Source organism: Truncatella angustata (assembly GCF_020726525.1).
Source record: "Truncatella angustata strain MPI-SDFR-AT-0073 chromosome Unknown BKA67scaffold_5, whole genome shotgun sequence".
NCBI lineage: Eukaryota > Fungi > Ascomycota > Sordariomycetes > Amphisphaeriales > Sporocadaceae > Truncatella > Truncatella angustata.
In genome coordinates this window covers 3,000,319-3,022,954 of record NW_025763385.1, presented here as the reverse complement: position 1 = coordinate 3,022,954, position 22,636 = coordinate 3,000,319, and the positions used below count along the sequence as shown (strand labels likewise).

Genomic DNA, 22,636 nt, shown 5'->3' with positions numbered 1-22,636 from the left:
TTAAAGAGTCACCTAAAGGTGTCTACCTTAGATCTCTTTGACGCTTGGAGAGCTATTAAGCACGCATTACAAAACCAGCTCATAGAGCTACAGGATAACCAAGCTAAACAACAGATTCGAACCCCTCTTGAACTCTCGGGAGTACTATATAGCACAGTACGTGGTTGGGTATCACATGAAGCCCTTCGAAAGGTCGAAGCACAGCGGAAAAGATTGTTCGAAAGCAATCCACCTCTTTCAACTATCTGTACTGGTTCCTTTACCCGATCTCAAGGGCTACCTTGTGCCCATAGGCTAGAAGGCTTATTGGCATACGATAAGGCCTTACAACTTGAAGACTTCCATCCACACTGGCGTTTAGCTCGTGAAGATACTCCTCGATTGCTGTTGGAGCCTCGCCAACGTATCAGTCCGATTGCTGCTTCTTCGTCTTTACCGCTATCAAGTGTTAGGCGAGAGCTAAGTGGATTTGAAATTGTGCAACAAGCTACTACGCCATCAAAAGCACCACCCCTTTGCAGTAAATGCCATGTATTAGGGCATACGAAAGCGTCAAAGGACTGCCCACTAAGGTACTCAGAACTGATAGCCCGGCCAGTCATAAACGTCGAATTAGAACAAGATCAGCCAACAACGACATCAAAGGGGAAAGACGTCCTTTCGGCGGAGCTTGATACGGTCGAAGAACAGATTCTGTTACAGCTAACTACTGACTCGGAGCTAGCTGCAAGGATAGGAAACGCCGCTGAATCAAGTATCCGATCGCCTACCAAGTCTACATCCAGTCCGGTGACATCACCTAAGCCAACGACACCAGTTAGGTCTACAGTGACCTCGCCGGCCGCAGTCTCTAGCCCACCTTTGAGATATAATGATCCACGGGCGATTTACCAGAGATATGTTGCCGCAAGGGACGCCTGGTATAAAGCCCAACCCCCTGGAAAGTTCTTAGGTAATCGGGACTATCGAAGGGCAATGGGTTTACCAGTGCGATTCAAGAAAGCAAGTTACCAATGGTGTCTTGATTTCAAGCAGATGGGTAAACGCTGTACTACTACAACAGGCTCAAGAGATTGGACAAGGGAAGAGATGATGGCATATCTAGACTGGGAGAAGAAAGAGACTGATCGTATCGAGGAAATAGTCGCTCAAGAGACCGATAATGGCCGTATCGTCCCCGGTAGAAGGGGTACGGGTGAACTTTGGACAAGAGCACAACAGGATATTGAGGAACAGCAAGCCTTGTATTCGGCTGAGGAAGAAAGGAGTTGTATTGTAGTTAAACCATAGCTTAGTACCATAGAGTAAGGCCTGATTATAGGTTTTATTAACGCTCTACCCTTTGTCACAAACCCTTAGACCACCGGGCCTTTGATCGCTCTATTAATTGTGAGAACGGACAGGACCAAGGCACAAGGCACTTCGAGGTTGATTCTGTGCGGGTTGGCATAGAAAATCAAATGGCGCTAAGCTTAATTGGCTGTCGCCACGGGTCCGTGGAATTTGCAGCCACGGGTACCCGTGGGCCTATTAGCCGCCTCCACAATCTGACAGGTTTGTCTGAGATTCTCGTTTCCGTGCCTGACAGTGACAAGACCCTGATTGGTCGCCAACACAACAGCGACAGCGACAGCGACAGCGACGAAACCAGAAATGGCACAGAGATGACCAAGCTGCCATGACCGACCAGAACTGTATTTACTTACATACCCCTGATGGACAGTCAGATACAGTGGGAGCATTCAAGCAGGGTAGAGAAGGAGAAAGAGGCGAGGAAACGACACGAGACATGGGATACGGTGATCGTGAGCCCATACATCATTGGCGAAATGGCCAAGCCGAAACCAGCGTTTATTCAATTATCTATGTACGTGTATGCCATAATGGCTACTGGTTTATTCAATTATCTATGTACGTGTATGCCATAATGGCTACTGGAAATCCACAAATTCTACAAGATGCGTCTCTGCATTGGCTCTGTTGCCCCGACAATAGAGACTCGAAAGAGCTCTTGCCAGGACAGCAGGTTCGTAGCCAGCACCACGGACAGGTTGCAGAGGCCGCCTTCGCTGGCCGGTACACAGGGTTGGGACATCTGTGACCCCCCGCAGGAAACCTAGGGAGATAGGACATCTGCGGGAAAAGAGGGAAGCAATCCATCATCTGTAGGCTCCCGGGGCACTTCCAGATGGCATCGTCTGTAGGCTCCGAGGCACTTTCAGACGGCATCGCTTGTGGGCCCGAAGGCACCTCACCAAACGGCTCTCACTTGCTAGTTACCCGAGGGCACCCGCAAGGAACTTCACCTGCTAGGCTCGAAGCACTTTTCCAGGTGGGGACCATCTGACAGGCTCGAGAGAACCTGCCAGATGACACATCCGGACTAGTCAAAGTCGCGGACGGCTTCGCTCGCAGGACCCGAAGATGCTGGCGAGGAACGTCACGTGTAGCCTCGAGGACTTGCACGTGGGGTCATCTGCAAGCTTCAGGAGAAACTTGCAAACGGCACAAACCGCCGGCGCGAAGCAACAGCAGAAGGCTTCACTCGCAGGACCCGAAGATGCTGGCGAGGAACAGCACGTGTAGTCTCCAAGACTTCCACGTGGGGTCATCCGTAGGCTCCAAGAACCTGCAGACGGCACAAGCTGCCATCGCGAAGCGACAACAGAAGGCTTTCGCCCGCCAGATCCGAAGATGCTGGCGAGGAACATCACGTGTAGTCTCCAGGACTTCCACGTGGGGTTGTCTGTCGGCTCGAAGAGCGTCAAGACGTTACATCTGCCGCCACGAAGGACTGACAGACGGAACACCCGAAGGTGATGAGGAAGGAAGAAAAGAAATGGAACTCGACGAGAAGATGGACAGGCTTATATATTGGTTTATTGTGGGTCGTCTCGTCGTCGCCCCATATTTTCCTTGTGCCGTTGGTGGCTGGACTTGGACTTGGACTGCGTTTGTCCTTCTGTCTGGCGTGGTCGGGGAAAGTCTCCTTGACAGGTGGGCATGTTTTGATACTGTACTCAGTCGTGGATCCGATATTGGCTGCCCTGTCGGCCTGAACCGTTACAGCAGGAAGCGGATCCTCTTGCCCTTGTTCGTCCTGTCAAGCCATGTGCCGCCAATGGGCCCGACATCAATCGATCCATGTGGGGTCGGTCTGGGATACCAGAAATGTATTTCATGAATAGTGGATCCTTACGTGCAGTACAGTACTGTACAGGTATGGAATTCATTTTCGGCTTCCCTGCTTGCAGCACGCCATGTTCCCAAATGCGTACTGTGCTTAGCCACTTGCCAATCAGTTCCGAACTCACATAATCATCACTTCTAGGCTTGTCTGTCCGACCGGTTTAGTGATCGATCTAGCCCCATGAGCTAGACTGGATCTCTGCGAGACTTGATCCCACGGCCGCCATGACGAGGCCATCCACATGCTTTCCACCCTCCCTTTCGATACAATGATTTGTCTCTTTGCCTCGGTTGCGCCTTTGCTCCAGCTTTCTACTTTCATCGTCTGATTGCTCCCAACATCTGAGATCCAGTTCTTCGACCGCCTATATTCTCCCTACTCCTCTCTTCCTATCTCATATTGTACACTGGGGACATCTGTATTTCAGCAAAGACCTCACGACACTGCTACATTCCGAGTCACTCGTAGTGGCAACCCCGCTGTCCCCTTCTCCCTGATTTTATCTTGCTTGCCCTACAACTAGATCCCCATGGACTGGTCTTCTCCTCACCGGCGGTCGCGAAGATTGGCGATACGCAATGCTTCAAGAGCAGCCGTCGGGAAGACTCAACCATACACTGCTGCTCAAGTCAACAGACCCGCGAACTCTCAAGGCACTCCTGCCAATCGCCAACCCCGTCGACGGAGGCGCGACAAACGTGCTCAATCGCCGATCACTGCAAGACTCATCATCAAAACAGAGCCGAGCGATCGACCTGAAGATCGAGCTGTAAACAGAACGGACAATTTGGTTTCCCAACAAGACAATACTCAGCAAGCGGGTGACCGTCACTCTAATATGTCGTCAATACGACCAACAGTACCCATGCTGAACGGCAACGTATCAAAGGTTCCAGTGCCCTCGTTGCACTCAAGCTCAGTCTCAACAGCTAGGCCGTCTGCTGCGCTGTCACACTCGCGTGTCCCGTCTATGGCTTCTTGGACCAGACACGGTCCGATCATCAACTCCAGAATTTCCGAACTAAGGAGACAAGACCTGGCAAGAGCTCAAGCATCGCCGACCACAAGTTTACGTCAGTCGTCCTTGCGACCTATGACGAGGCCCTCTTTGCCTTCTGCAACACCACGGCCAATCTCAGCAATACCACAGACATCTCCAACTGCACCCCCGACATTCCCGACAATACAACGTCGGTTCGAACCTTCTTCTACACCCGTCAGTCTAGAAACGCCCCACGGTCGTGTGAGAATCCATTATCCTATGATCATGACCGACCAGATCTTCCGGAACACGCGTATGTGGATGGACGTCTACCCTGACTGCGGATACAACTTCCAAGTAGAAGCCTTTGTCGACCGAGCTGGTCATGCTCCCGCGTTCATAGATTGCGGAACTTTCTTGACACTCGAAAAGGCCAACCGTACTGTCCTCCAAACCTTCTCGGAAGACATCCGCGAACTCATGGTGGACCGATACACGAGTATGGTTTTCCGAGAAACAGATGAGGTGCCTAGCAGTCCCTACTGGACAGGGTTCTGCTTGGGATTGCACCACCCGATTTTGCGAATATGGGCAAAGCAGGTTGATTCGTGGAGCTTTCGTGTCGAGACCAAGATGGTAGCCAAGTCGGTAGCGCCATGATATGTACAATAGCACAACCTCGAGTAACATGTAAATTTGCATTCCTTTCTTCTTCTAATAATAATATAGTATCCCTACTCAAGTACGAAATCGGAAGGCTCCATGCCAACAAGTGTAGGATCATAAAAGTCCTGCTGGCCACTCTTCGCGTCCCGTTCAATGACCGCTTGCAACTTCGATACCCATTCCTGCAGCTTTTGGTCGAAGCGCTTTAAGCTTGAACACTGTCAATTTGGCGAATTGAGTAGGACTTGGGGAGGCCTACCCAGTATCCACCGTCTGAGTGCTGAAGTTATCCGCAATTAAAAGCAAGAAGCGATGGCTAGAGTGATGATGACCTACAGCATGCTGATTCTGTAGCATAATGAGCCTAAGAACTTCTGCAACCACGTCGCTACACTTACTCATGTTTTAGTTCGCCTGCTTGTTGCTCGAACCTTTTCATGCTCGCTTCAAGTTGACGGACTGTTGTATCTTCAGAGGTGGAAGCCGGCAAAGTGGCCGTCTGTGTTGGGTGATCGGCATCCAGCGGTATATTCTCGGAGTGACGCTGCTGTGAAGAAGAGCCATAGAGAGGGATAGTTGGCATTCTTCGCCACCGGTGTCCTCTTCTCCTGGTACTCGTGATTTCGTGAGAAGGAGACATGTTATAGGCAGACAGGAAAGTCACTGGGAAACTAGACGAAAGCGTCTGAAACATGTACGAAGAGGTCCCTTCCATCTTTAGTACTTCACTTTACTTTTCGTCGTCTATCTGTTCAAAATGTGGTATAATCCACAACTGACTCCTCTTGCTAGCTTGCAGCTTCCAACAGTGCAGCCCCCATTGTGAACATGCAATACAGACAGAATCAAAATCGGCTTCCTCTCTTTCTCTCTCTTCTCTTCTCTTTGAGCACGGACAGTCCAGTTCTGGCTCCTACTCGGAAGTACACTTTTGAACCTCTGTCGTACCATGGAACTTGAAATATGCCCTTTTCGGCCCTGAACGCATATATTCGGTGCCCAAAATCTATCTTCGATAACGTACAATTGAAGTGTAGTAGTGGGTGTATCAATAAGTGCGGAAGAGCTGGTCGAAGCTCACGCTCTTGTAATCAGAATTGATACGGTCCAAAAGAGTACTTAGGGTATACGTACAGGCTAGAGCCAGGAATGGATCGTCTGTGCTTAGAGAAGAAAAGAGAGAGACAAAAGGAGGAAGCCGGTTTTGATCTTGTCTGTACAATCCTGACAGTCAAGCGTACTGTACAGTATTGGCCTGTCCCTAGCGGTGCCGGTAACCTATCATGGGCCACAAATGGGTGTTGGAGCATGTAGAGATGACGGCAAACTGCATTCCAGTCTTAGAGTTGTCACTTCTGGACAATCACAGTACCGCAGTCTGTCATGGGCATAAAACAGATCCACTGACGAGCTTACAGTATGAGAATCCTATTTTTGAGTGCTATAATTCCAGCTAGGACAGTCCACTCTTGGATCATTGTGATAGCGAACAATGGTCCAGAAACAGTTGTTACTGTATATTCGATACAGGTTATAAGGATGTTCTGAACCGTGGGTCTCTGCCTCTTAGTACCAGATTGCTGTGTCTTGAAATTTGAACACAGGAAAACAGTTTCAGTCACGTCGGTCACCCATTTCCCGACTCTAGTAGACATTGAGATACGCAATCTTGGAGGCACCACCACGGCCTTCGACACATCTTTAGACTACATCAAGTCGGCAAAATCGCCGATCAGTCCGGAGCAGCGCTTGTTGGAACTCACGCGAGAGAATGGAAGATTACGGCAAGAGGTAGCCTACTTCAGAGGCTTGATCAACCAAGTGTTGCCGCTGCTCTCTGTATTACGATGTTACATCGGTGGGCTGGGGGAAACAATACAGAAATGTAAAAGTCATATCAACGAGGCCAACGCACTTTGGGAGAAAGCGAGGATCATCTGAGCTGTCAATATGATAGGCTACGTATGCCGATAAGCGTGGGGTCGAGGTGTACGGGTTAGCCACGGTCTGGTTGGATTGATGTGTTACTGGGCGGCTTATTTCCCTAATACAATCTGTCCCGTGCCTTACTTTCGTGTTTCAGACCTGTTCAAGCTGGACACGACGATTCCCGTGGTCCCAAGAACCCATCGTCGGCAACTTTCCTCTTCACCCCAGCTTCCGATCGTCTCTCCTTTTCGGCTACATCCGCTGCGTCTCCCAGATCTTGATGAGGGTTTGTTGTGTTTGAACTACTTGCGCCTGAAGTTGACTTGAATTTCTCTCGTGGGACAGCGCAGCCGATAGTTGTTTGACTTGCCTTTGCAAGCGGTCATTCTCTTGGACTACGGCCCTGGCGAATGTTCCGACATGTCTAATGTAGCGCAGATACTCTCCTATGAAAGCATCCGAGCGCGGACGGACATAGGTGTTCTTGGGTGTCATGATACTGTTTGCTGGGGGATTATGAGAGAGATAAATTTATGATGGAGCTTCCATCTAATGAGAATCTGGCAATGATGGTGATTTTTAAAGTTCGTTTTGAGTTTTGTTAGGGCTTCGGATGCAACGATAGAGCCCATCTCACTGTCGTGTGCCTGTTGACGACTGGCACAAGCCGGGTTAAGGGGACCGTAGCGGGTATTTACCGCAACTGTTGTCGCAGAGCCCGATGACCAAAGAGTCTTCCTCACATATCCAATTCTGGCGGGTTTTTCCACCTCGGTGGTTTTTCCCCGCCGGCGGAAGCAACATCACCTGCTTTCACCTTCACCAATTCGACGGACATCGAACGGCTACTGGGACGATGTCCAAACCGGAGGACTGCGGACTGATGGGTCGGATAGCAATGGACGGGGATGTTTTCCGACGGAATCGAGGTTGGATACTGACTAAAATCATCTGGCAGCGCCAGCATGATACCGCAATAGCGTGGATTGGCACGTGAGCGGCTCTGACATGTATATACATACACTGACACCTCCACAATCCTGCGATGTATGGCTCTGGGAGGCGTGGTTTGCCCTAATAGGGACGGTCCCCACGTTAAATACAATCAATCAATCAATCAATCATTTTAATGCTTAATGTATGTGTACAAAGGATCCAAAAATGGCTCTCGAGAATAATGATTTCGTGCATATGAGCGGAAGCCAGTTTCGTTACTCACTGTACTGTAATGCATCAGCATCAACCCAAAATCGATAAGAGCACTGCATAAAATATAATCCATCATGGCCGGAAAGGCCGTGTCCTAGACCACCGTGGTACTCCAAAAGTTCATAAAGCTACTTTCAGGTCAGAGCCAGAACTGAACAGTCCGTGCTCCAATAAGAGAGAAGAGAGAGCAAGAGAGGAAGCTGATTTTAATTCTGTCTGTACTGTATGGCTGGGCTCAAATATTGTACATCCAAATACTACAAGCGTAAAAACGGACCAAGATGAGGATCAATCATCGGGTCGCTTTCTGCATATACCATCTCACATCCGGATCCTACGTAATACAGGGTGCAGTATTGTAGTACTATATAAGTAGTTCTGTATTTACCGCTCCCAAAATATCCTCTTGAATAATCCCGACCGTCCGTCACATTTGTGTAACACCCAACATTTCTAACCATGGAATCTCTAAGCGTTGCCGAAGGTAACCAAACTACAGTTCCCGCGCTTTCGTACTATTCGAATACTGTCCTTGGTAATATGAACAACCAGGATGTAGTCACCGGGCTCCTAATAGGACTGGTTATTGGTGTTGCCATGCTGGTACTCCTGCTTGGCATTCTCCTGACCTTGTTCCTTCTTGGAACCCGATCTGCTTCAATCTTTTCTGCCGATAAGCACAAACTGTCCAAGGTCACTGGACCCGGCGACTGCAGCTTTGGGCCACCTTCGAATGCCTACCGGGAAGAGCAACTATCTTCACAACCGACAATATTACACCAGCCACCTGCAGACCTTCTTGTTCACCCAGTATATCGAAGTGGCTATTGGCAGGGGAATAGTCCAAATCTAACGGCTAGCGATATTGAGCAAATTAAAGTGCCCCAATCTTTGAAACCGGGTCACTGGGGTAAAGCGCAACCCTCTTATGAACAGCCAATGTCAACAATGCCGCCAATATCCGAGTCAAATAGTTGAATATTGTTACAGGTATAGCAGTGGTAATGTAATCAGGAGCAGGAGGAATATTTGTTGTACTTGGGTGACTTTCTCACATATATTCGTTGTAGATGATCTACAGTGGCTTACTGCCTCCGCCCTTCGACTATGTCAATGGGTAGACATGGACGTTAGGGCGCTCGGCTGGGTGTATGGAGTTGTATTTGGTATGCGTTTATAGTCTGTACATCTTGAGATCTCATTTCCCCCCATCCTGAGCAGCTCAATATCGTTTCAGTAATACAATATATTACTTGACACTACAATAGTATCAAACATGAAATGATACTATGCTAGTAGGTCTATGAGCACGACTACATGACTCTTTGCCTCTATGTGCGGAATAGACATGCGCCTAATAATGGTGTGTTCGTAGAATTTTAAACGCTTGCAGTACATCACTCGCCAGCAAATAACCGACTGGCAGAAAGGACAAGCAAGATGGTGGCCCGTGGAACGGAATGCAATGTTGTAGGCGGAGACTGTCCGCGCAAGTTTGACACAATCTTGTGATATTCGACAAAAAGGTCACCCACTATCCATCGATACGTTACAACTATGTCTATACGATCTATTCCATTCCTGATCGAGGCACCTTTGAGTATATGTAGCCATGTCAATACATACGTAAACCAGCCACGTCAAGTCGAACAACCACCACTGACTATGCGTGTTATGAACTGGCCCATATAAAGAGCCCTTATCCCTATCAGAGAAACAATAAACAAGAACAGCGCAAGTCCAAGTAAAGGAGGATCCTGAAATGCCTTCAGCGCAACCCCATTGTCTTCCATCATGGTGTTCAAAGCTTCGGAGCAATTCATGGTCGTGAACGTGGAAGGGGAACGATGTACACCGTCACGGGTGCTTTGGTGCATTCATGTTGCGGGTCGCACGGCGGCTGCAGCGGAAAGGATTGAAGTAGAAGATGAAAAGGTTTACACCTGATTCCTGGTTCCCACCCGAATACAATGCGCCATCACCACATAGCTCAGGGACAAGCAGGCGCGGTCTTCTAGGCAATGATGTGAACAGTACCAATTGTGGAGACGAATACACTAGGACAGGCCATAACCACAGGAATCACCGCAACACCGCCTCGTGCCGTCGAGATAGATTCATTTCAGGGCCAATCGCATCTGAGAGCTCTCTTGGATGGAGATGATCTCTTTGCCAAAGAGCAGGATATCCCAAGGAGGAAGGATGAGCAGCCGGTGGGCAACATGGGCAGTGCAACGAGCTCAACTCTCAGCGAGGTTGGAAATGAGGAAGGCCATTTGAATATAAATTGGACGCCACCGACCTTTCCACGCTGGCTTCGTTCTTGTCTTCTTCTTTCACCTTCCGACCTTACGTGACTCTCAGTCTTGCCACCCATCCCATCTTTCCTTTAAACAACACCAGCAACAACGACAACAGCAATAAAATGGATGAGGGGTTGCTTCAATCTGTCTATTGGATTGACTTCAGCCGAACCGAGGATGATTGTATGACAGCGGTCGACCAGACAACATGTCTCGAAGGCAGCGACAGCATGGTTGAGATAGAAGGGGATGCGAGCCCCTATTTGCCATGGAGGGATGATCAGACTCCAGAGGATTTTTTCGACATCGAAGCATATTCATTTGACATGCAGTCAGAATCATCGGAACATGTACAAGGCCACACATATTGTCAGTCGCTGTCATCTACGAACACCGAAGACGTACAGAAAGAAGGAATGCACCACTCATCGCCCATGCTGGAACGAGATAGCACAGAGTTTGGCGACGTCCTCGACATGAACGACATCATGGCTTCGTCCTCCAAAAGCAGTGACGACCATATGGCAGAGTTCACATCATGTCTAAGCCCAGGTACTGGCTCGAATTTTGTCGGCAACGACTTTTGTGTCGACTGTTCTCAGGGCTGTTCGAATTATGACGGAAACGGAGAGCTTCAACGGTCAAAAAACATTGTCACCCCTACCAAGAGGGGTACCGACAACGTAACTGACGAGACCTTGTCGGAAAATGATAGGCCAAAGCGACGGAAGACTACCTTCGAGAACAAGCCAAAGAACAAGACAAAAAATTGGGCTTGGAACAAAGTTTATATTCACCTGGAAATGATAGAGTTCATGGTGGATGGCTCCCAAGAACACTTTCACTGGAAAACTCGAAGCCGGCGGTGGTCTAGCGGGAATGGTGCGCTTCGGACTCTGGAAGACCTTGGGAGCTACGTATTGGCACGCCTACCCTGGGTCTCCGTTTGGGTGCGGCCACGTGGAGATGGGTTTCCTGTACAGGTGTTTTGGGATGAAAATGAGCACAATTACGTCGGACGTAATGGGATGTGTAGGAAGTCCCTGCGTATCAGCTATGCAGAGATGGCGAGGTTACTCATGTGTCCTCACGAAAGCTTCTTTATCAGTGAAAGTTAATTTCGCGTCACGAGTCCTACATACCGTTTTCTATCTATTTTCGTGATAAAATACCTTGCCGGAAAAGTAAAGGGTCCATATGAACACAGAAGAGGTCGTGGGTTTCTCGGATGAACTGACAAGTCCTGACTTCTTCGGGCTTCCCCTAGTTCCCGAAGCAGATGTTCTTGCAGAGTATAGGTATCAGCTGATACTACTTGAGTGGCGCAACAAGAAGAGAATGGAGTGGGAGGCAGCTAAGGATGACCAGGCGCAATAACTATTGGAACACAACTACGAAGGAGATAACAAAGTGGTTATATTTAAAATTCCCAGATTCTCGGGTCCGAGAAAACACTAATATTCTCCAGATAATCTGCTCCATAAGTGCGCAGATTTCAAGCTCAAGTAAGAACCATTAACATAAACCCGGTAGCCTTCATCTATCATATGGCAGAAGCTAATCCAGAGCACCCTGTATTTCCCAAGGCGAGAGGTAAGTCTATGCCTACGTCTGTACAAATTTTGCGATATGTCATACGTCATGGTATGACATTTTCCGATCTCCAACGAGGCCTCCAAATACCTCTTATGAAGATATCACCCGTACCACAACTGCGGGTGTCGACGGCCAGGAAGAACCTCGTGGCGCCAACGACGCTATCATAAGTGCCCAGGCGCGAATGATAGTGTCGAGTGGGAGACTGGCACTAACGACAAGACCAAAGGTCCCGCGATCCTACAACTTAGATGTAACCTCATCAACTTACACACCACACCTAGCCATGGAGTGGAAGAGCCACCACCACCCACGCGCCTTGGCGGAAGGTGGTCTACGTGCTACAGTTTAGCACATACATCCCCACCATACATCAAGCCGGCTTGCCGACTGCCTCCGACGTCTTGCCCGGCGCTTGGCCGCGAAGCCGCGCCGCCCGCTCAACGATATCTTCGTCGCGGTTCGACGACCAGAGCCTGATTGCGGCACTACCTTCCCACACATCTACTAGGGCATATTTTGGTAGCCATAAATGAAATATTGGCCACGACGCTGCGCAGCCTGCTCGCCGAGATCTTCGTCGCAACGAGAGCGTGATTGCGGTGCTACGGCACGGAACCCGTCATGAAGTGACCGCGACGAGAACCCAATCAATGGCGGATCGGATTTGGAAACCGGTATTTTAGATTCTGCTTTCGTTTCATGATAGCTTCCAAGCACGTCCAATTTTCGACAGCATCGAGAGGGAGAAGGCATTGTTCGGACCGTTCCTGCTGTGTAGTGGTGAAAAGTGTCATGCGATTGCGCGCATTTGACGCGACCGACAAATCGCTAACACCATTCCCCAATTTGGTGGTGCTGAAAATGGACAGGCTCCAAGCGGCTCAAAATGACATGGGTTCGATAACCGGGGACAGATTAAAGAGCGGACCGATTGCCAGGCCCACAAAACGTTTTTGGCCAGCAAGTACAACTAACCAAAACGTAGTATTGCTATGCAGTTTCTGGAATAGTCAATTCTGGCACATGGAAGTTGGGACCGGATAGTATTGCGCTGGCCGGGTCAGAAGTGGTCAGTGTGGATTCGTATCCCAAATGAGAACCTATTGTGGATGGCCACTTTCGAGCTAGTCCATTCCCATTTCGACAGGTGAGTAAGCGCATCGGGTCGGATTGTTGATGACAGCCACGACTATTTTCTATTTTCGAAGCCCTTGCAGCGGTCTAATAATTCATCAGAAAGTGGACCAGAGGTTACCAACGCAGCGTGGCTATGTCCGGGGCTGAATTGGAGCCATTGATTACAGAAGGCACAGGGATAATGAACTTCTCAGTTCTTCGTCACAGTCACGTAACTCATGACAACTCGATGAGTCTCTACTTCCGCCCCCTTCTTCTCTCAGATTTTATAATCGTTTACCATCAATATATGAGCAACGGCGCTAGATGACATCAAGCCCTTTCACACCGTACATGCACTTTCCACCAAGCCATTTCATTTGTTTCTTCGGCGGTCATGAACCTTCTTGCAGACGAAATCTTACTCCTGATCATTGGTGAACTGGCACACCACGAGGTCTTGTCATGTCGGCGGGTCTGCAGGAAGCTCATGCGGGTCTGCAATTCCATTTCCTTCAAGTGCCTCAACGTAGGACCTAACTATCTCGAGATACAAAGTCTCATTAGACTGTCGGAAACCGATCTACGGTTGCACGTACGAGAAATTCATCTGACCTTCGAGGTATTCTATCCACAACGAGCCATGTCTCTCGCCGCGTTCACCTCGGCTCTACGCCCACATCCGCTCTTGTACAAGCCATCCGATACAGAGAGATTCTTCAAAAGATACCAAGAGGCATTCTGCCAAGAAACAATGTGGGAACGATTTCTGATGCACGCCGCATCGTTGGCGACCTTGTTGGACAGATACCAGAACCTGGGCCATGTACAGATATCCCAGTCGTATGCCCACCATCCTGAAGACAAGCCTGACGGCAGAAATCCAATGAATGCTGCAATATCTATTGCTGGACATCAGATGTTCCTGTCTATTGTCAACGGGCTTGCATTATCTCGAACTAAGATTCGGGAGATGACACTCAAGGATATCAACCCACTTTATCATTATTTCAGTGACCATGGGTTCGCCAACAGGTTCGCCAATGCTCTGCTAAGAGTGTTCCCAAACACAGCACCCATCTACAAGGCGGCATTTCAGGAGCTAAAGGTTCTTAATATGACTCTCGCATCAAAGCTTGAGAATCTCGAATGCATTGCGGCTTTGCTACAAACTATGCAGGAACTGGAGGCTGTTAGTCTTCAATTTGGTGGGGGTACATTCGAGGGCCATCTGATGGATCGGTTTCTACCCTTAGTCCACTTACCAAAGTTGAGGAGATTTTTCGTAAGCTCTGCTTGTTTTCAGCATCCAGAAAATCTATTAGAGTTCTTACAGAGACACGAGGGAACGTTAGTCGTTGGGTCGGGTATAAGGTTCTAAAACGTAAGGAATTGGAATGTAATACGTAAAGCGCGAATAGTTTCTAAGGTAGGAGTCGTTCGTGGCAGCTGTCAAGATTGCGGGGAAATAAGAATACGTACCGGTGTACTAACAGAAACCGTTCGAACCAATAGAAAGCTGTAAAAAAGTGCTGCGTCCGTAAGGTGCTGCGTCCCTAGTAATTCATGCTGCGTCCCTATCAATTGCCATTTATAAATGCGATGTCGCTTAGCAGTCTCGGTTGTGACAAAGATCATAATGACGCCGGCGATTCCGTCGTGGCTAGCATTTAGATCAACGTGCTAGTACTCTTCTCAGCTGCCTCTTTAGATGTCAAGCGTGGATAGTCGGACCATTAGACGGTCCGAGTCGATGGGGCTTTACGCCTGCCGTAAAAGTTCGTTGCACCGTGACTTTTCGCGAAGATGTCGAGTATCCTGGCTATCTCCAGTAACACAGATGAGAATCTGAAGGCTGAGCTACACAACGGCACTTACTTCGACACACAGGACATTAGGATTCGCAGCAATCCAGACAAACTCCAAACATGCATTGCAAAATACATGGCCCAGCTCTGTATCAGAGACTTGCGTCCAGAAGTAGAGTTATGGGAACTCAGCAAATGGACGGGATCTGCTCAACGATGTCTTCCGCATCTGGGAGTCAAGCTTCTGGTCCATGGCATCAATACGTGGCTGTAGTTCTTCACGCGATCTGACCCAATATGGGGACATGGATTGGTCAGTCTTTACTATGGTGATTGTTGGGAGGTGTCTCATTATCGCACTACGACATCTCTCCTAGATCGCGCTTTTAGGGGAGTATTAGCCTTCTGCTCTCTTGTAGAGGGAGACTGCGGGCGTTCATGTTGTTGTTGAACCTTCTCCACCTGAGCCTCCAAGGGTCGAGTAGAGTCACGCCTTCCATCAATCTAATCGGAGTATCTAAGTTCCAAGAGAAGTTGTGCTGCCTGCTCGTCCGTACAGGAGCTCTCAGTAGTATTTTCCTCGGCGGCCCCAGCCGATGGCCACACAGGCATAAGCCGAAAGCAGCTTTCGCTTTCCCTATCCGACATGACGGTCATGGAGTATATGTCGCCGCGGCCCCTTGCCAAATGTCTTGCGGCTGTATTAGAAAGATGTGACAGTGGGACGATGGGGCCTCTTTTATAGCCAGACGCCGTCAGTACTCGGATAGAAATCTATCCGGCCTCGTAGAAGCGGGATTTAACTTACTCCGATAGCTACTGCGTCCTTGTCTTGCTGCAAATGCCAGATCAGTCTTGTGGCTCAAGTAGAGCACATGATTTATAGTTGCTCTAATGTAGTCCCCAATTATAATTGCAAGGTGAACCAACAATTCAGAGATGAAGGAAACCGTCAGTCCACGAAGTCTCGTGAGAAAATGGTCGCTACATCGGAAGCAAATTGTAGCCAAAATCTCGTGATCAGTAAGAAATCTTTGCAAAGCATTATTCCTTCTGATTGTCATCGTTGCAATATGGGAAATACACGAAGTCGGAGTAAGGATGACCACGTCATGTAGAAGCTTGACGACACGGACTTCGGCCCAACTGTTTCTCGATTATTGTGAATCACCAGGGGGGGTACATGGTTTTGCGCGAAACCGCTAAGTATATAAGGTTGACCGTGTTCTCCCATTTCCAGTCTTCTTCCTGTTTTCAATTCTCAATACATCCTTTCCTGTTCCTGCATTCCTTGTGTCTGACTTGCCATACCGACACGTCGAAGTCTGGAGAAGTCACGTCACACAGATCAATTCATGACGATACATCCATTCGAAACGACTTTCCTCCAAATCTTCATCTTCATTTGATAGCAACAATGATCCTCGGCTGGATCCAAAGACTGATGAAAGTGTTGACTTCATCTCACTCTCGCTCTTTAGCTCCCGGGAAGATCTATACGTATTTTTCTGATGCGAGTAACCTGCAAACGATTCTCGACTGCGACTACCCTACACATCCAACAGTAAGCACATCATAAAAAGTTATAATCTCACATCAACTGATATATTCTAGGCAACGATCGAAGATCGACTTGCACAGAAAGTTAATGAGCTTGTTGACGCTGGTATTACCATGTCTCCAGATATCATTTCTGTCGATTACTGCCATGGCCCGCGGGGAGAATTCATAGCCTATACAGTGAAGTCCCGTGCGCTTCTCAGTTCTGTCGAAGAAATTGACCGCCATTGGATTAATGAACTTAGAACGACTCCTCCTTTCATACTTGTTGTCATCAATGATTTGGATGCTGCGAAAGAGTCTTGCATCGATGGGGAAGATTTGAAATCACTCGCTGGTAGATTAATACTTTCGAGGGCTCGGATCTTTGCTATTACCGGAGCACAAGACTCTGGCATGTGTCAGGAGTGATACATGGCCCAAGAGCACCAGTGATCGGTGCCGTTGGGGCTCAAACAACAAGCAGGTGTTCATCACCAGAGGCACGGTTCCGCTTTCTAGTCTTTCATGCATAATGATGCAGTCGGGACGAAAATAAATGTAATAAGAAAACAAGAGGAGGGAAAAAGGGAAAATAATGTAAGGTGGTAAATTTGCAGTAGCTCGGGTTGGCGTTCTTCGGGCTCAAAAGCCCATAATCATAGTTAGGATTCATTGCGATCTACGAAACTGTATCGCTCAGCTAGTTTAGATCGACAGTTCTATCCGCAGACGATTTTGAATGAGGCAACAACTTTTGTCATATCTTGGGTGATAAGTGTCACGGTGGCTCCGTGGCCAAAGTGGAGAGAATAAACGTAGGTGTAAATCGCTCAATGAAGTAAGGTAGTTGGTATGCTACTAATTCGTGGCTATGAATGGTATGCCACAAGCCGGTTTCTGCTCTCTAACACTCTGCGACTAATTGCCCACAGAGCCAGAAACAAATCTTGAGCCTATAAGGATGTAAGGCCGGTCAAGAAATATCGGCCACTCCAGAATTCCGAGCGTCCTTTGAACCGCCGCTTCTGGATCCGTATAGCATAGGGAGTTGTCACGAGGTGATCATGAACACATACAGATGGCTCTCTTTGACAAGTTTCTCTTTTGCCACATCCACCAAGCCGAACTCCATAGAGGAGAACCGCTGACTTGGCATGATGAAATCGATCTCCAATATCCCAAGGACACTGACTACTGCTCGAAAATTATCGCAAAATCCGAATGAAAGCCACCGAAAACCTGGACTGTCGCGGGTAGCGAGACCTCAGCATGAACTAGGTGTCGAAGTTGTAATGTTCAGAAGAATGATGTACATGCCATTCAGAGACTCTATTCTTGACTACTTGACGAGCGCACCTAAAGTTTTGTATACGTTCTTGTACGACACATGTCTACTTCCACCTAGACTTGTGCCTTAGCTCCACGCACTCCAGCTCACAAGGTCAACAGCGTTTTACCAAGGAACGTCACATCTTCTTTGTCGATGAATTCCTCTTCCCAACATCTGGAGCATTGAATGCAATGATCATAAATGGTAGAGGTTCTCCAAGCTTCCTGGCCGCAGATCGAGCGCTTGCCTCGACATCACCAAGAAGTGTACGAGAGTTCACTGTGTAGACTAAGAAGTCCCCAGCCACAGTCTTGTAAAGAACCATGGTGACGGAATCTGGCTTCATTTGCAAAGCATCGTATATGAAACGGTCGGTTTTCGACACGAACTCGAAATTGAACACAGTCTGAACCGTTATGTTAATGTTGGTGTAAATAGTTTGTAGCTCCCGGGTCGTACTCACACTTGGATATATACTACTGCCGCCGTCGAGTATGCTTCGAAACTTATATGAATTGGAGAAGTACATGTGTACAGTTCCAGAAGCGCAAGGACCACCGTAATAAGTTGGAATCGAGATTGTTTTTTTCCACAGGATGCCGACAGTGAACAGAATTACTGAACCCTGGAGGCCCCGTTGGAGATCGGAAAATGTCATTCCATGACGTATGTTCGCCTCATGATCTTCTGTGGCGTCAGTTATGACTTTTGTCGGACATTGTGCCAAGTCTTGCCAGGCTCCGGCACAATGATGAAGGATAGTATGGCCGTGGTAGCTCTACCATCGCATCAGCTTCGTCTCTAACGTCTCTGAGCTGGGATTAGCTGAAGTCATTAATGTGATGTCATCAGCCAAGTATTGTCGAACGGCATTCATGATCTGAAGTGAGACGAAAGACCCTTGCACGCAGTGATCAGATGGCAAGAGAATCTTGAAGAAGAAGTGACACCACTGGGTCAGGCGCAGGGTTTTCGGCAACAATGTGAAGTATTACTCTTGAAACTACTCGACGTCTCACGTGGTTATTTCGGTTCAACTATCACCCCGTTCGGGTCGAATGTGTGCCCGATTTCGCGAAGTTTTTCCATAGAAAGCTGGAAAGCCTTCATAATCCACTATGGGTAGAGTTAAGCCCCTCTGTCACAGACGGAAATAAGGAGGCCTCGGATCAGATATGTCTTTCTCAATTGATTTGTATATATACTTGGGCATTCTTCTGACTTCTATCCTGACAATGTATTTCTGATAATATCTTGCAACAACACTGCGATCCCTTCCTCAGCACGTTTACTTTGGGGCATTACACTCAAATATGACCCATTTTTCTACTGAAATGCTCGCTCTACCTATCCATGAGACAGGGGTTGATGACAACTCGGTATGCCCAAGACAATTATCGGAACCTCCACTTGACTATTCGAAATACAAAGAGCAATTACAGAAGCTTGTGGACATGAATAAGGCCCGAATACAAGATGTCTCGCAAAACGTACAGCCGCATGTATCAGCATCGGATGGATCCAATACAGAACACCGGCTGCACCCTCTCAGACCTAGTTATGCTACCTATGAGGCTGCACATCATTTACAAATACCTCGGAATGATGATAATGTGTCAACGGTCGGCTTTCTGGTTAATAGCAACGATCGCCAAGCCGAGGTAGATTTCTTCGAGAATCCGCGTTTCGAAAACGACGATGATGAATTTATCACGTTCACAGCTCATTGGAAATCTTCGCGAGTGACAAGTGACGATTTAGTGGGTTTGTCTGTGTACAGAGCACAGCAACTTGTGGAGGAAGAGTTTGGGTTGGAAATATTGAATCAATGGAAGAAGCGCTTATTGGTGCAAAGGCAAATCAGGGGAAAGGCATGGCACCCGTGGTCTATCCAGGAACTACGAACCCCTTTACTAGACCAAAAAACCGATATGGCGACGTTTGAAGCAGTCTGGACGCCGACAAACGTTTCCCTGAGTGAGATCATCATACACTCTGAAGGTTATGACGATGCTAAAAATGCGGTCGTAGAGAGGTTTGGAACGAATGCTTGGAAGCGACAAGAAGCCAAATTGGTAGCTCGCCGGCGCCGAACTATGAGAAAGCGCAGATTCGCTCGAGGCCGTGGATGGAGTAGATAGTGAAGAGTGCTTGGACGCCGGGACGATACCGGGATTATATAACAACAAGTAGGAATAAGCCTTCTTCCAATTGAAGAAACTCTCGCTACCGCCGTCTATACCGTGGCTAGGCTTCACTTCTGCGTGAAATACTGCTTATTAACGTAGATCAAGTGTAGAGACGTCACACCGGTACTTAGCTGGTTTTGGTCCCATTGAAAGAGCCCGGTCCTCAGTGGCCTAGCCTGTAGCCTCCTGAAGGCCTCACGAACGTGCCGGCTTGTCGACTGGTGTTTGCGATAATGCGATAATGCGATAGGACCTACTCGTCCGGTCGATAATTGTCAGTCGAAGATGAGTCGAGTCAATACGGGAAGCAGTCTATAGATGGGAGAACGAATACTAATATAAGATTAACTTTGGCATTGCGATTTCACTTGAGAATGCCAATGTGCTGTACGGATGCTGCCGTTCCAGCCATTTCATTTCCTTACAACTCGAGTCTAATGCCCAACTATCATTTCATGCAGCATTCTACCGAGACGTCTTTCTATCCATGTGGGTACATAATAGTTTCGCGCCTGGGGACAGCTGTGCTGGGAATACAAACACGACCGGCCGAAATCAATACACATAGTGGCACTCTTCCTGGTGGAGAATAAAACAAAAACTCCATGGAGCACGATCAGCGTCGCCGGTTGGATTTTAACGAACTACTGGGGAGCTAGTGACCTTGGCATGCAGGCACATGCTGGGGCGCGCACAGTAATGGATAGGCATACATATAGTCAGCTGTGGCAGCTGCACACACACAATCGACCCAACCGCTTTAGGGGTTGGTGCACTCAATTGGGCCATTGCTGGCGAAGCACTACATGACGCCCTGGTCGACAATCGGAACCGAAACCGTACCAACAACAGCGTCTGCACGAGCACAAATCCCATCCAACATCATTGACAGTGGCCCCGTCGGAGCCTGCAGGTCGCAGTCTCCTGATGCGGGGTCGTGTGACCGACGACTGTGCCGCCTTCAGCCCGCACGAGGCTCCCGACGTGTCCTAGACGACGACGACGACAACGACAACGGCATGAACTGCCCGATTGGACGGCGCGAACGTATGCCAAAGCGGTGCTGGATGAGATCCCCCCGAATTGAGTACGATGAGTGTCGCAATGTCCCAAACACCTGAACGAATCAGTATGATTATAAATGGTAAGGTTATGATCTGTGGATGGTCGTGAGCATTTTTGGTGGGCTGAATTGCGGATGAGGCTAACAGATTACACCGAACAGGCGTGGTTATAATCTCTTCGGTCGTCCTCAACATTTCATTTGACCGCTGTCCAACGATTGCGTTAAAGAGACTGTCTGAATTTATCATCATTTGAAGGCTTTCCATTGCGTGTTTCACTTAGCGATCCTGAAATGACACGACTCTGATATCTCTATGATTTCATCTCGATCTTCACTTGCTTCAAGTTATCGTTATTGGTGTTGTAGAACGCGATACAGTGGTGATTGATCAAGAAGTGATTAAACATGGGTCATATCCTCAAGATGACAGCCTCATAGTATATACCTGGCTAAATGGGAGTCACCGGCCATGGATATTCTGCAACAAGTATCTACAATTTCACCAATTCAACCATTGCTTATGATCATAGCAGGTCGACAATTTGTTCCAATGTGGGCACGTAGAGGAACATTTTGCAAAGTAGTCCCTGTAATTACATCATAAAAGATGGTAAACAAATTGTGTCATAAACATGTCGCTTCCCCACTTATCCGACACTTACCTGTCCTACTCTCGGCCGTCTCGTTTCTTCTTTCCTGCCAGGCTCTGATTGCCGCCCAAATGAAATTCTCCCCGGGTTCCAGTGACGGTTTCCATTCAATCAAATACCAAGCCTGTCCTCTCATCCGCTTCTCTCCAATGATCTTGCAAGGATAATCCTGATTGGCTATCACCATTTCGTGATTCGATGTGAGATTAGGCGTTCCTACAAGCGTACGATACCAACTTATAACAGTATCTAATCGACCATAAGATCTACCCTCCGCTTTGTGAGGATGTAGCAGACCAAACTCAACATTGCTCACAGCAAGGCACCGCGGTCAGCACTTTCACATCATCGTATTTTCTTTCGCACTTTTGCAAGTCCGACCCAAAGCGCCAGCTACTATACCCACTAAAACATGGTACTAGGGAATGTCTGCCTCTATTAGTCTATAGCTCGGCTCTGATGTTTACGACATCATACCCGACGATGACGGAGACACTGTTATCGTGCACGATCCATCTTCTGCTGCAGGCCGGCAAGCACACCCTGGCCCCTCTTCAGACTCAGGTAAGCACTCCTACAATCTAATCGGGGTAGAGCGACGGTTCAATCAACTGACCATGGCCCAATAGACGCTACAGGAAGCCCGGGCAGCAGACACCAACGTCATTCACACAGGACAGAATCGAGTACGACGAGTAGAGACGGGACAGATGATGATTTACTCTGTTACCAGGTCGGACAGAATAACGCATCAACACGGAAAGGCGAGATAAGACATCATAGTATAGGTCGGGCTGGACAGCCTCAATATCCGTCAGGGCGAGTCACGAAGCAGCCAGTGAGAGGCCGTGCACGGCCTCAAGCTTTGGAGACACATACATCGGCTGAGGGTCTCAGCGTGCACCGTGCTCAAGTGGGGAGAACTTCCTACACATCCTATCACATCCGACGTACCTGCACTCACTTTCATCCCAAAACACCTGGACGGGAAACCCATCTCCACGTGGCCGCACCCAAATGGAGACCCAGGGCAGACCTGCCAATGCGCAGCTCCCAA

The 22,636-nt window shown here is 48.4% G+C and overlaps 9 protein-coding genes across 9 annotated transcripts; 8 read left to right on the top strand and 1 right to left on the bottom strand.

The window, feature by feature from the left end:
- The first annotated feature begins 1,359 nt into the window (after nt 1-1,359).
- On the top strand, nt 1,360-2,270 carry BKA67DRAFT_692612 (uncharacterized protein). Its single transcript, XM_046109216.1, has 2 exons — nt 1,360-1,893; nt 1,938-2,270. Exons 1-2 carry the CDS (start codon nt 1,716-1,718, stop codon nt 2,099-2,101), a joined length of 342 nt encoding a protein of 113 aa, XP_045957705.1. The 5' UTR covers nt 1,360-1,715; the 3' UTR covers nt 2,102-2,270.
- A 572-nt stretch (nt 2,271-2,842) lies between these two features.
- Nucleotides 2,843-3,250, top strand: BKA67DRAFT_569574 (uncharacterized protein). Its single transcript, XM_046103115.1, has one exon. It carries the CDS (start codon nt 2,858-2,860, stop codon nt 3,182-3,184), a length of 327 nt encoding a protein of 108 aa, XP_045957704.1. The 5' UTR covers nt 2,843-2,857; the 3' UTR covers nt 3,185-3,250.
- Nucleotides 3,251-3,456: 206 nt separating this feature from the next.
- On the top strand, nt 3,457-4,903 carry BKA67DRAFT_569568 (uncharacterized protein). The gene is made up of 2 exons (XM_046103114.1): nt 3,457-4,631; nt 4,818-4,903. Exons 1-2 carry the CDS (start codon nt 3,720-3,722, stop codon nt 4,830-4,832), a joined length of 927 nt encoding a protein of 308 aa, XP_045957703.1. The 5' UTR covers nt 3,457-3,719; the 3' UTR covers nt 4,833-4,903.
- Nucleotides 4,904-4,906: 3 nt separating this feature from the next.
- On the bottom strand, nt 4,907-5,478 carry BKA67DRAFT_660048 (uncharacterized protein; the record flags this gene model as incomplete). Its single annotated transcript, XM_046107554.1, has 4 exons — nt 4,907-5,048; nt 5,098-5,118; nt 5,175-5,186; nt 5,237-5,478. The coding sequence occupies 4 exons, from the start codon at nt 5,476-5,478 to the stop codon at nt 4,907-4,909; spliced, it is 417 nt and encodes a 138-aa protein (XP_045957702.1).
- Nucleotides 5,479-8,435: 2,957 nt separating this feature from the next.
- BKA67DRAFT_537108 (uncharacterized protein) lies at nt 8,436-9,261 on the top strand (the record flags this gene model as incomplete). The annotated part of the gene is made up of 3 exons (XM_046100259.1): nt 8,436-8,886; nt 9,047-9,142; nt 9,245-9,261. The coding sequence occupies 3 exons, from the start codon at nt 8,436-8,438 to the stop codon at nt 9,259-9,261; spliced, it is 564 nt and encodes a 187-aa protein (XP_045957701.1).
- Nucleotides 9,262-10,401: 1,140 nt separating this feature from the next.
- Nucleotides 10,402-11,397, top strand: BKA67DRAFT_660046 (uncharacterized protein; the record flags this gene model as incomplete). Its single annotated transcript, XM_046107553.1, has 1 exon — nt 10,402-11,397. The coding sequence occupies one exon, from the start codon at nt 10,402-10,404 to the stop codon at nt 11,395-11,397; it is 996 nt and encodes a 331-aa protein (XP_045957700.1).
- Nucleotides 11,398-12,917: 1,520 nt separating this feature from the next.
- Nucleotides 12,918-14,401, top strand: BKA67DRAFT_569552 (uncharacterized protein). The gene is made up of 3 exons (XM_046103113.1): nt 12,918-13,025; nt 13,115-14,186; nt 14,301-14,401. Exons 2-3 carry the CDS (start codon nt 13,392-13,394, stop codon nt 14,373-14,375), a joined length of 870 nt encoding a protein of 289 aa, XP_045957699.1. The 5' UTR covers nt 12,918-13,025; nt 13,115-13,391; the 3' UTR covers nt 14,376-14,401.
- A 1,818-nt stretch (nt 14,402-16,219) lies between these two features.
- Nucleotides 16,220-16,773, top strand: BKA67DRAFT_537105 (uncharacterized protein; the record flags this gene model as incomplete). The annotated part of the gene is made up of 2 exons (XM_046100258.1): nt 16,220-16,366; nt 16,417-16,773. The coding sequence occupies 2 exons, from the start codon at nt 16,220-16,222 to the stop codon at nt 16,771-16,773; spliced, it is 504 nt and encodes a 167-aa protein (XP_045957698.1).
- A 2,214-nt stretch (nt 16,774-18,987) lies between these two features.
- Nucleotides 18,988-19,815, top strand: BKA67DRAFT_537104 (uncharacterized protein; the record flags this gene model as incomplete). The annotated part of the gene is made up of 1 exon (XM_046100257.1): nt 18,988-19,815. One exon carries the CDS (start codon nt 18,988-18,990, stop codon nt 19,813-19,815), a length of 828 nt encoding a protein of 275 aa, XP_045957697.1.
- Nucleotides 19,816-22,636: the final 2,821 nt, after the last annotated feature.